Raw genomic sequence first — 13,316 nt, 5'->3', positions numbered from 1 at the left:
AGAATCATATTTATGTACATATAAGAAAAAGTGTTTAAATATATATATGTGTAATACAAACATTATTTGAATGATAAGTCATATGTTATTTGATAAGTGTAGTGATTTTAAGATTTTTTGAAACAATACCTTGAAATACGTAGAATATTATCAAAATGTACAGTATCATATTTAAAATAATGAAATATGAACTAATAAATAAACTAAATAAAATAAAAAATACTTCAATATATAATCAACATTATGAATATGCACATGCATCAAATAAAACTTTATTTTTTAATATATAAAAAAACTGAAAAATTGTAGGTTGGGTTGTGTAAAGATAATTGGAATACCAAATAAAACTGAATAAACAAATATATGTGTGTATGATGAAACTTTAATCAGATAAGGTGATATTGATAATAACTCATATATATATCCCATTAAAATCACATAACTAAAAATCCCTCGTGATGATAATGAAAAACAATAAAAATATCCTATATAATAAAACGCACCTCCAACATTCTGAAGCTGACTGCATGGCTGAGGCATTCCTGCTCTCTGTATCCATCTCCTGAATTGACATCATGTACTTCCGGGTTCGTCACAAGCAGAAGTGACCAACCACACGAGGTTTCTCGGCTTCAGAATGTTGGAGGTGCATTCTATTAAATAGGATTGGTCAGTTCCTTGAAGCACAGCCAGAGCTCAGCGTCCTGCACAGTAACGCTCAGACACCAGAGAGAGAGAGGGGGGGGGCCTGACACCAGAGAGGGGGGGAGGTATCTCTGTCACACACACTCTCTCTCTCACACACGCTCTCTCTCTCTCACAGTCAATGTCTTTCTCACTCTCACACACTCTATGTCTCACACTGTATCACATTCACTCTCTATGTGTCACACAGTCACTCACACACTCTCTTGGTCTCATACACTCAGTCTCACAGAGAGTCTGTGTCTCATACACACTCTCTCTCTCGCACACACTGTATCTGTGTGAAACACACTCTCTCTCTCACACTGTGTCTCACATACGCACTTGCACACACTCTCATTCTCACACACACTCTCTCTCTCTCACTGACACACTCGCACCCAGACTCACTCTCTCTCTCTTTCACACACAGTCACTCTTACATACACTGTCTCAAACATATACACTCCGAGGAAAACCATGCTAGCGCCCATTTCATTTGTGCCAGAAATGGGCCTTTTTTACTAGTTTAATAATATTTAATAAATAACACCAAGATTTTGTCTGAGGTCTTTTGAGTTGATCACTGATTATTTTATAAAAATGGGCGGAAATCTATCTCATTATTGAGACCATAGGGACTAAGTATGTTTAAATCAAAAATTAATTTCTGCTCTTCCTGCAATATGAGCTTGTCAAGGTTACCATCTCTCCATTTCTTTGTAAAAGTTTTGAATACAATGTACCTTATATCTGCTGAAGAGTGGTTAGAGCCATCTGCCAATTCAGTGGAGCTGACAATAAATTCCTTGTTATGCAACTCCTGTGCTCAATAATACGTGTTTTGATGGACCTGATGGTTTTACCCACATATAGTAGAGAGCATGGGCATTGAATAATGTAAACTACACAAGCGGTATTGCAATTAGATGAATGTTTCAACATGAAGGTTTTGTTTGTAACTGGATGAGTGAAACTGGCAGCCTCTATGCAGAGGTTGCAAACACTGCAATGTCCACATCTCCTATGTTCTAAATGAGGACTGTTTGAAGGAATAATTGTTTCCGGCAAACTGGAGGGGACTAGATATTCCTTAAGATTCTTATTTCTTGAATATGCAACCACTAATTCTTTACTGTTGAAACAATCGAGACCCTCCAAAATATGCCAGTGCTTGTGTATAGACTTTGCAATATACTTGGCCAGAAACGAATATTTAAGTGTACACACTATATCAGGATTTTGCTTCTGTTGGTTAGGTTGAAGGAGATCTTCACGATTTTTAGCTAGAGCTTTAGTATATCCAGCTGTAATATGTTTCTGAGGATATCCTCTCGCAGCAAACCTGTTGCCCATAGATGTGGCTTGTAAGTTGAATTTCTCAAAATCTGTACAGATTCGTCGGAGGCGAAGGAATTGACAAAGTGGAAGATTGTTCTTTAATTTGGGATTATGGTAGCTGGAATAATGAAGAAAGGTATTTCGATCCGTTGGCTTCTTGTAAATGGTTGTGCTGAAAAAATAATCATTCTTATTGATGGTAAGATCTAAAAAATTGATCTGATGATCATTGTGTTCGATCTTAAATCTGAGATTAGGATCCTGAGAATTGATCCATTGAAAAAAAGAATGCGAGGTGTCTTCATCACCCTGCCACAAAATGAAAATGTCATCTATATATCGACATGTTGTTTGAATGGATGTGATGTGAGATATTGATTCTCAAAGTTCCCAACACAAAGGTTCGCTATGTCAGGAGCCATACTTGAGCCCATAGCTGTGCCCTTTATTTATTGATACTAGATCTTTTCAAAACCAAAATAATTCTGTGTTAGTGCAATGGTTGCACATGTAAGTATCATGTGATTAGGAATCCTTCTATGTGTTAATCTGCCCTGTAATGTATTTTCAATAATCCTGAGTGCCTCTATCTGTGGAATGTTAGTATATAATGACTCTATATCCATAGTGACTAGTATGGTATCTGTGAGTGGTCCATCATATTCTTGCAGAATGTTGATCATATATGTTGTATCTTGTATGAATGAAGGTATTAGGGGGACAAACGGTCTTAGAAAAAAATCCACAAATATAGATAGAGGTTCTAAGATAGAGCCATTTCCTGAAATGATGGGTCTGCCTGGTGGGTTTACAAGTGATTTGTGTAGTTTCGGTAGTACATAAATAGTTGGAAGGGTAGGGTAGAAAGTCCTTCTCTTTTTGTGTAATAAAGCCCATTTTGGATGCAATATCCATTAGTTTTTTGATGTCTTTCTGAATATCTTCTGTAGGATCCTTATCCAAAGGCATATAAAATTCACGATCATCCAACTGTCTCTTTATTTCAGTAAAGTAATCAGTCCTATCCATAATAACAATTCCTCTGCCCTTGTCGGCGGGCTTGATGACAATGTCATGATTGTTTGCTAAATCTCTAATTACATTACACTCAACAGTACTCGTATTGTAACGATGGGGTTTCTTATTTCTTTCAAATTTCTTAACATCTTTTTCAACACACGAATGAAACGCCATTATAAATGGATGTGTTTGGCCTGGAGGTATCCATGTGGATGGTTTCTTGACCATGGATATATCTTGATAAGGAGTCTCTGATTTTGAAAATGTATGTATAATCTGTAGCTTATGTTGACACTTAAAAAGGTCAACTCGCATATTGAAAGCATTATATCCAGCAGTAGGAACAAATGATAGTCCCCTTTTGAGGATGCCTCCTTCAGCTGATGTTAAGCTGTGTTTAGATAAATTAAAAATAGGTGTCGATTCTTCTAATATCAGTTGTGGGACAGATTGTGTGATTGGTCTCTGTATTGAAACCGTGGGGGTGGACCCAGTCTTCCTCTGCCCCTTTGAAATGATCTGTTGTGAGGAATTTGTTGTGGTGGTCCATGTTTGGTATTCTTCTTCCATAGTTCCTCTAAAAAAAGTCAGTTTGTGATGCTGATTGAAGTACTGGGCGTCGTATTGGGGAGGTCTCACGTTCAGATGAATGTCTAGAATTACCCGGAAGATTAGAACGAGTAAAGGGACTACCTAAGGGGGAAGTATAGAAATCCCCTGAATCGCTTCTAATCCACTTGTGCCTATGTTCAATGGGAAGATGTTCAGGAACATCTATAGGAGGTATCTGTCTGATATTGGTATGAGATCTTGGAGCATGAGTACTTTTGGAGTTAGCATTACTAGTGAAATATGGTCTCGCTTTAGAAAATGGATAGATAGTACCCTTCCTATAGTCTGCCTTGTCTCTCCTAAATTTACTATTCTTGGTTTCTTTGGTATCATTCCTAAACTTAGCTATTCTGGTATTTATGTCTTTAAGTACTGCATCATAATGTGGATCTAGACTGTGTAAAACATCTAATTTAGTAGCTAGCGAATCCTTAAGGCCCTTACTCTTTGACTGTGAAGCTTCTACAATAAGAATCATAAGGTCAAGACTACACTTATTAAGGATAGCACACCACTTGTCTAGAAAGTCCTGATTATCCCGAACCTTGTGTGTGCTTTTGAGATTCTAAGGCTTCTAGGGATGCGTCTAGATTTACAATAATTAAGCATAGTGAAGAAATGTAAATCATTTCTAATAATATTCTTTTTGATATTCACAATATCCAACCATTGATGCATCAATGATATCTCAGGTGGTGGATGATGTTCCTCTTCTTGATTCAAATGTTGTAGAAGTTGATTCAAATGATCATCACTGAAACTTAAAACGTTGGTCCAGCTTTGGAAAGCCATGGCAGAGTTCCGATGCTAAAATATAAAGAGAATCCAGTAAATTTAAAACGAATCAGAGAAAATATGTCTTCATTCAATGTGTAATTGGACGCTGGAATTTGTTGCCAGAGAATGTGATAAAAGCAGTTAGTTTAGCAGGGTTTAAAAAAGGTTTGGATAACTTCCTTTAAGAAAAGTACATAAGCCATTATTAAGACAAACTTGGGAAAATCCACTGCTTATTTCTAGGACAAGCAGCATAAAATGTGGTTCACTGTTCTGGGATCTTGCCAGGTACTTGTGACCTGGATTGGCCACTGTTGGAAACAGGATACTGGGCTTGATGGACCTTCGATCTATCCCAGTATGTCAATGCTTATATTCTTATGTTCTCTTAAGGCAGTGGTGCAAAAAGTATGACCTGTCTTGCCTCCCCCTTCCTGAGGCGGAACAATACAATGGGAAAGAGAAATGTACTAGGTGTTGATGGAAAACCCATTCTAGTGGCCAAGAAAGATGATGATATACAGCTACCAGGGGAGAAAAACTTTAGCAGCCACCAGAGAGGTAGGGGTTCTGCTGCAGCTGGCAGAATTCGATGGCCACCTCTCACCCGTTCCCTCTTTAATAGTAAATGCATATGGCATGGACTGCTGCTAAGACAGCTGTTGTCAGAGGAGAGGGGTAGGAGATAAGACACTGGGTCAAGAGAGAAAGAAGGGCTGGGGGGGGGGGGAGATATACAGGATAGCGGGGGTGAGAAGCAAAGATGAAAAAAGAAAGGAAGAGAAGTGGAGGGAAGAGAGTGCCATAAGGCTGCAGAAACCCAGGCCAAAGTATCGGCCTGCTTATCTGACATTGCTGCCTGGATGTCCAACCGCCATTTGAAACTGAACATGGCCAAGACTGAGCTTATTATCTTCTCACCCAAACCCACTTCTCCTCTCCCTCCACTCTGTACCTCAGTTGATAACACCCTCATCGTCCCCGTCTCATCTGCCCGCAACCTCGGAGTCATCTTCGACTCCTTCCTCTCCTTCTCTGCGCATATCCAGCAGATAACCAAGACCTGTCGCTTCTTCCTCTATAAGATTAGCAAAATTCGCCCTTTCCTCTCTGAGCACACCACCCGAACTCTCATCCACTCTCTCATTACCTCTCGCCTTGACTACTGCAACCTACTCCTCACTGGCCTCCCACTTAGCCATCTATCCCTCCTTCAGTCCGTTCAGAACTCTGCTGCACGTCTTATCTTCCGCCTCGACCGATATACTCATATCACCCCTCTCCTCAAGTCACTTCACTGGCTTCCGATCAGGTACCGCATACAGTTCAAGTTTCTCCTACTAACCTACAAATGCACTCGATCTGCAGCCCCTCCTTACTTCTCTACCCTCATCTCCCTTTACGTTCCTACCCGCAACCTCCGCTCTCAAGACAAATCCCTCCTTTCAGTACCCTTCTCCACCACCGCCAACTCCAGGCTCCGCCCTTTCTGCCTCGCCTCACCCCACGCCTGGAACAAACTCCCTGAGCCCATACGCCAGGCCCCCTCCCTGCCCATCTTCAAATCCTTGCTCAAAGCCCACCTCTTCAATGTCGCCTTCGGCACCTAACCACTATACCTCTATTCAGGAAATCTAGACTGCCCCAACTTGACATTTCATCCTTTAGATTGTAAGCTCCTTTGAGCAGGGACTGTCCTTCTTTGTTAAACTGTACAGCGCTGCGTAACCCTAGTAGCGCTCTAGAAATGTTAAGTAGTAGTAGTAGTAAAGGGAAGAGACAGAAGGGGGAGAGTATGTTAGGGGTCACCGACCAGTAAAGGGATCTAGGAGTCATTGTTGATGATACGTTGAAACCCTCTGCTCAGTGTGCGGCAGAGGCTAAGAAAGAAAATAGAATGTTAAGTATTATTAGGAAAGGAATGGAAAACAAAAATGAGGACGTTATAATGCCTTTGTATCGCTCCATGGTGCGATTGCACCTCGAATATTGTGTTCAATTCTGGTCATCGCATCTCAAAAAAGATATAGTGGAATTAGAAAAGGTACAGAGAAGGGCGACGAAAATGATAAAGGGGATGAGACGACTTCCCCATGAGGAAAGGCTGAAGCAGCAAGGGCTCTTCAGCTTGGAGAAAAGACGGCTGAGAGTAGATATGATAGAAGCCTATAAAATAATGAGTGGAGTGGAACTGGTAGACATGAATCGCTTGTTTACTCTTTACAAAAACACTAGGAGTAGGGGGCACGCAATGAAGCTACAAAGTAGTAAATTTAAAACGAATCAGAGAAAAGTTTTCTTCACTCAGCATGTAATTAAACTCTGGAATTCGTTGCCAGAGAATGTAGTAAAAGCAGTTAGCTTTACGGGGCTTAAAAAAGGTTTGGATGGCTTCCTAAAGGAAAAGTCCACAGACCATTATTAAAATGAACTTGGGGAAAATCCATTGCTTATTTTTAGGATAAGCAGAGTAAAATGTATTGTATTTTTTTCAGATCTTGCCAGGTACTTGTGACCTGAATTGGCCACTGTTGGAAACGGGATGCTGGGCTTGATGGACCTTCGGTCTGTCCCAGTATGGCAATACTTATGTACTTATGTAGGACCTCCGTAGAGGAAGGCGAGCAGAGAAAGATGAGGAACAAACACGATAAGGAGAGGGAATAAATGAAAACGTAGAATCTAGCCATAGACAGAGGCTATTGATGTATGCTTATGCCCCAAGAAAAAAATGCACATGTTGACACGCATTCAAGATTCATTCCAGGAAATAGTAGTGTATAGTGGTGCAGCCAGAAGGCACACTTTTGGTGGCCCAATGGGTAGAATGGGTGGACACAATGCATTTCTTCTCAGCTTCCCACCTTCCCGCCCAAGTTAATAATTAATACCTTATTTGATGGGGATTTCCTAAGCCCCACCACCTGAAAACACCTGCAGCCTGCAATAACCTCTGTCAGAAAACCATTGTACTCCCAGCCACCGATGTTAGCAACCTGTGCATGCTTAGTTCTCATGCTGCTGTCAAAGAAGTCTTTTGTTGGTGTCCTGAATTTAGCCACCCAGCAGGACCACTGTCCTGCTAAATTTATCTGGACACCTTTGGTCATGTCATTTAAGCGTCTTAGAAGCGCTAAAGCCTTTCCAGCCCTAAGTGCTGCAGCTTTGATATATTTACCTCACACCACAGAAGATAAAAGCATCATTTCCTGCTCTGTGCTCTCCCATTGTGCTGCTTTGGGAGGCCTATCCGTCCCCCCCTAACCCCCTGTCTAGCATCTTTATTTTATGTATTTAATTTCTTAAATACCACCTGCAAGCCTGAAAGTTATTGAAGTGGTGTACATTCAGGTATTTTCTGACCCTGGAGAGCTCACAATCTATAAAATAATGAGTGGAGTTGAACGGGTAGATGTGAAGCGTCCGTTCACGCTTTCAAAAAATACTAGGACTAGGGGGCATGCAATGAAGCTACAATGTAGTAAATTTAAAACGAATCGGAGAAAATGTTTCTTCACTCAACATGTAATTAAGCTCTGGAATTCGTTGCCAGAGAATGTGGTAAAGGCGGTTAGCATAGCGGAGTTTAAAAAAGGTCTGGACGGCTTCCTAAAGGAAAAGTCCATAGACCATTATTAAATGGACTTGAGGAAAATCCACTATTTCTGGGATAAGCAGTATAAAATGTTTTGTACATTTTTGGGATCTTGCCGGGTATTTGTGACCTGGATTGGCCACTGTTGGAAACAGGATGCTGGGCTCGATGGACCTTTGGTCTTTCCCAGTATGGCAATGTACTTACATGCAGCAGGTGCAGTAATGCTGACTCAGCCCATTCAAAGTGAAAAGGGCTGCGTTGGCATTGCCTCGCGGCAGCTGCTAGCATGGGGGTAAGTTTGTACCAGAGGGAATAGAGGGTTAATAGGCCCTTTTATGAAGCTACAGTAAAATTTGGCCTTAACATGTCCTTATGTGGGTCTTTCCCGCACACTAAGGCTGCCATAAAGACCCTTATTTTTTATTTTCTTCACGCCATTAGTATGCGGCCATTTTTAACAATTAATGCGTGAGAACACGGCACCTATCTTGTAGGCGGTAAGGGCTCACACGTTAACCATGTAGTAAACAATTAGCACACAGTAATGTAGCGGCGTAGCTACATTGGGCAAAGGGGGCCTGGGCCCCCCCCCCCCAAATTTTGTCCGGGCTCCTGGTTTTGCTGGTGGGGGTCCCCAACCCCTGCCACCTAAAACCTTGTCCGGCGCCAGAGACGTTGCCTGCCCTGCTCTCTCTTCCCCCTCACGTCCTGCACGCTACTTTTAGAGAAATTGCTCAGTTTCACTTAAGCATGCAGGACGTGAGGAGGAAGAGAGAGCAGGGCAGGGAACACAGAGGCGCCAGAGACCGGCGCTGGATAAGACTTCAGCTGACGGGGGTTGGGGACCCCCGCCAGCCAAGGTATTTGCTGCAGTAGTAGATGGGGAGCAGTGAGGTGGCGGGGGGGGGGGGGGGGCGCGAGGCGGTGGGAGGGCAGCAGACTAAAATGTGCCCCACCACCTCAGGCTCTGGCCCCCTCCCACCGCGAGGTCTGGCTATGCCCCTGTTCAGCACAGGAATGTCCACTCTCCACCCCAACACGCCCTCTGAAAAAAATGTAAACAATTTTTTAGCTCACGATTAGTGTGCACGCATTACTGCACGATGTAGTGCGTCCCGCAGTTCTCTCTCGTTTGCTGCCTTAGGCGTGGGTTAGCACCTGAACGCAGATTAGTAAAAGGGCATCTAAGTGACTTGCTCAAGATCACAAGTTGCTGCTGTGGGATCTGAGCTGAGGCCCCCCCCCCCCCCCCTGTTTTCAGCCCACTACTCTTACCATTAGGCTACTCCTCCATTCTCTTCTTTATCCTTCACTGGTTCCCCTGTACCATGCTGCTACAGTTGGACAGATGGAGCAAAACGGCAACAGGGGTGGCTATGAAAAAGGAAGAGTGGAGCCTTTCACTCTGTGCCCGCCAGCTTTTCTATACTCAGATATTCAGCGTTGGCCTATATCTGGATTTTGGTGCTGAGTATCTGGGTATTAGGCAGCCGCTAGGAATTACCCAAGTACTTTTGATATTAGGCAGTGGTACCCGGATAGCCACCTGGTTAACTTAGGACAGCCTTACGTTAGACCTGGTTAGCCACCAGGTTAACTTAGGGCAGCCTTAGGTTAGACCTGGTTAGCCACCAGGTTAACTTAGGATAGCCTTAGGTTAGACCTGGTTAACTTAGGACAGCCTTAGGTTAGACCTATGTGTCCTTCTGTCTGTCTTACCCTTATCCTTATTGGTCATGTCTGTCCTGATTTAGATTGTAAGCTCTTTTGAGCAGGGACTGTCTTTTCTTCATGTTCATTTGTGAAGCGCTGCGTACGACTGGTAGCGCTATAGAAATGATTTATAGCAGTAGTAGTAGTGTGATTTAATTTCCTATCTAACATAGTAACACAGAAGAAGATGGCAGATAGTCCATCCAGTCTACCCAACAAGATAAACTCATAGTATAAGGTATGATAAGTACACTTGATCTTGATTTGTCTTTGCCACCTGTCTCTGTCAATTTTGTTACACTAGACTAACACAGCTACTGCTTTTAAAGGCACAGGTTGAGGCAGGGACCTACCACGGTGATGCAGAAACATCTGGTTGAAAGTTGGTCAGTAGACGAAGATGACACAACCTAGATGGAAGAAACTCAATATTGGGCAGTGCACATGCTCCAGGATCCCAGCTGATGTAGTCGGAGTGTACAGAGAGAACCTGTCCTCTAGAGGGCATCACACAGCATGGCAGTGCAGAGCACAAGTGTTTGAGACATGATGCAGCTGTGCTCACATCTGCAGCACAAGTTCTACTGAACTTCACAGCCAATATACGAGCAGAGGATCTGGCTACAAACTGCCAGTAACAAGGACAACCAGTTGTCGACTGCTTGACAACAAAATGAAGAGTTAATATGTGCCCTGCGTTGCATTGCCATTAGGTTATACCCCAGTGTAATTACAAGTAGGATATGATTATTTTTCCATAACCATGAAATGGGATTCTTCTGCTTGAGATCCTCCCTAACAAACCTCAGAATTATTTAATTCCACTGGAATGACAAATAGGTGGTGCAACACCGTCCTCTCTGCCTATGAAACTAACAAACTGATTAGCAACTTGATGACTTCGTCTACTGTCAATTCTTTGCTAATGAATTTATTAGCTGTAAAAACTGATGGTAACCTTCACTGTGCTTCAAGAGAAGGGGGGGGGGGGAGGAAAAACAAGGAATGATTACTGTCCTTTTGAAATAATCAACACTAAATTACTGATGTGATATGATGGAGAAGAAGGTAATTCTTGTTACTTCCAGCATTAAATGGCAACCACGTGAACAGTGTAAATTCAAGCACGCCTACCTGACCATGGGCTGGAAGAACTGTATAGCCCATACTTGGAGTCATAAGTCCCTTTTGCTTCATGAGAAGAAGACATTTCTGCTCCTCACTCAGATGGGTCATTTGGGTCTGCTGCGGTGGCAGGTATGGCATCATGGGATTCTTACTTGGGTTGGCCATTGGTGGAGTCATTCTCTGATTCAGCTCAGCACTGAAATGGGTCAAAGGTTTGGTGTTCCCATAACTCAGCATACCGGGCTGCTTGTTGATAGCGTTCATACCCAAGTTATTTGGCTGTTGATTAACCATATTCATGTGGTAGTTATTCATGGTGGACTTCGGCGGGCCACTTGCCATTTGAGGCACTATTGCGTTTTGGTTATTAAAGGCTTGGGGATACATCATTGGACTATTTGGTTTATCTGTAGGGAAAGGTCCTCCGTACGGACTAGAAGGTGGTCCTACAGGTGACCAACTTGATGTCTGGCCTGAATGCGGCGGTGGCTGCTGCTGTTTCTGCTGCATGAGCTTGGCTCTCTGCTGCTGTTGTGCAGCCATTTGTTTGAGCTGTTCGGCTGGTGACAGGTCAGCACTGGTGATATTCAAAGACCCAGGGCCAGAGCCTGCCACAGCTGCTGAATTTATTAAGTATCCATTCCCATGCCGTGACTGAGTCTGTCCCGGTGTATGAGCCTGGTTGGGCGTTGGAGGAGAATGAACTATACAGCTGGTGGGTGAACCTGCAAGAACTGGAGCACTAGAGACAGAAGGTACACTGGATGTTGTGGAGATATTTGAAAACGGAGGCCCTGAAGAAGATGGCCTCGCCTGGGGAGAGCCAATGGGTACGTGAGGAAACGGTGAGTGTGACGGATCACTCTTAACACTTGCGCTCTCTCGAGGAAGAGGGGTATGAGCTGTAGGCCTGGGGAATTCTAGTTCTTTTTTCTCTTCAAAATCTTCATTAAACAAATCCTGTATGTCGTCCTCTGGTACGGTATTGGCCAGTTCATCTATTAACTCCTGCCATTCTTGATCGTTCAGATTAATATCAGAGAAAAGTTTATTTTGATTGGAAAGAGATGTCTCTGAAGTGTCTATGCCGGTGGGGTCATCTAAAGGCTCATGTTTCAGTTCCTTATTCTGCAGGATGCCAAAGCTCTCCTCCAGTTCTGTGCAGCCATTAATTGGAAGTTTGATTTCTGGTAGCCCACCGTTTTTGCCCAGATCATCCAGTCTGCTCGGGTGATTTCCATTGTTCTGTACAGGCAGTGATGGTTTGATGTCAAGCTGGTGAAGAGGAGAAACAGAAGGGAGGGGCATATTACTGGATAAATTATTAACTGTGTCCACCCCTGGTACATCCTTCCTCATCCGCTTGCTGGTCGGAGAGAAGCTACCATCACAGACTCCATTCTGCTGCTCTCCATTAATGGGTGAGCGCGCTCCTTCCAATTTTCTCTTCACTGTTTCTTGAAGCTAGAAGAAAGGGAAAAAAAAATATTGTCAGCAATTTTATTCTATCCTACAGCGCTGTAATTAAACAATAAGGCATGAGTGGGTATGCTTTCTGCTCTAACTTTGAGGGCTAAACGGGGAAATCACATGATCCATGTCAACAGTAACCAGAACGCATGGCACAAACTGTGACTTGTTCCAGACTTCTGTGTAGACATAAAGATCTGCAAACAGGCTGTAGGGGAGAATATTTTAATACATTTTTGACTAGTTCAGAGATATTCCCTTCATCAGGTTAATAAAAGAGGCAAGAACAGCACTGGTTGGATTACAACATCAGTGTTTGTTTTAACAAGCGGGGAAAGTATGTGTTGCATGGGTCATGGAATTCTTTCCACCTCTTCAGTGTGTGCACTTATGTATATGTCTGTCTGTGTTGTGTATGTGTGCGTGCATGCATGTCTGAATCAGTGTTGCTTCTGAGTGTGTGTGTTTGAGTACATGCAAGTGCGTGTCTGCGCACAACTATGGAATGGACTCCCGTATGCAGTGAAAACAATACATGACCACCTAAACTTCAGGAAATCATTAAAAACCCACCTCTTCAAAAAAGCATATCCCACTGATCCAACATAAACCCCCACACCCAGCAACACAACATAATCAATGATCGTACTGGACAATTTACTATCCTCCTTCCCCTCGACCCCTAACCTCTGATTCACTTCTACCTCTTTTGACCACAACACAATCTTGTATTTGTTATCAATTGAAACGGCAAACGCCATTACGGTACTTTGTAAGCCACACTGAGCTTGCAAACAGGTGGGAAAATGTGGGATATAAATGTAATCAAACATATAAACGGCAAGTGACCGTACTCTCTTGCAAATGCGCAGTACAGACTTCCCTCTCTGTCCCACCCTCGCATCAAGACATCATGACGTCAGAAGGAGGAACAGAGAGGGAAACGGAGTCGAATTGTCGGACGCCGCCGCTG

At 43.0% G+C, this 13,316-nt stretch overlaps 1 protein-coding gene across 1 annotated transcript in view; it reads right to left on the bottom strand.

The window, feature by feature from the left end:
- Nucleotides 1-13,316, bottom strand: part of MAML3 (mastermind like transcriptional coactivator 3) — a 978,339-nt gene that overhangs the window by 279,444 nt on the left and 685,579 nt on the right. Inside the window, exon 2 of the mRNA XM_030191709.1 lies at nucleotides 10,880-12,337. Coding sequence (XP_030047569.1) covers nucleotides 10,880-12,337 — 1,458 coding nt within the window. The remainder of the gene's footprint in view (nucleotides 1-10,879; nucleotides 12,338-13,316) is intronic.

This window comes from Microcaecilia unicolor, chromosome 2 (assembly GCF_901765095.1).
Source record: "Microcaecilia unicolor chromosome 2, aMicUni1.1, whole genome shotgun sequence".
NCBI lineage: Eukaryota > Metazoa > Chordata > Amphibia > Gymnophiona > Siphonopidae > Microcaecilia > Microcaecilia unicolor.
The sequence above is the reverse complement of the archived record's forward strand: the minus strand, read 5'-3'. Positions and strand labels throughout refer to the sequence as shown.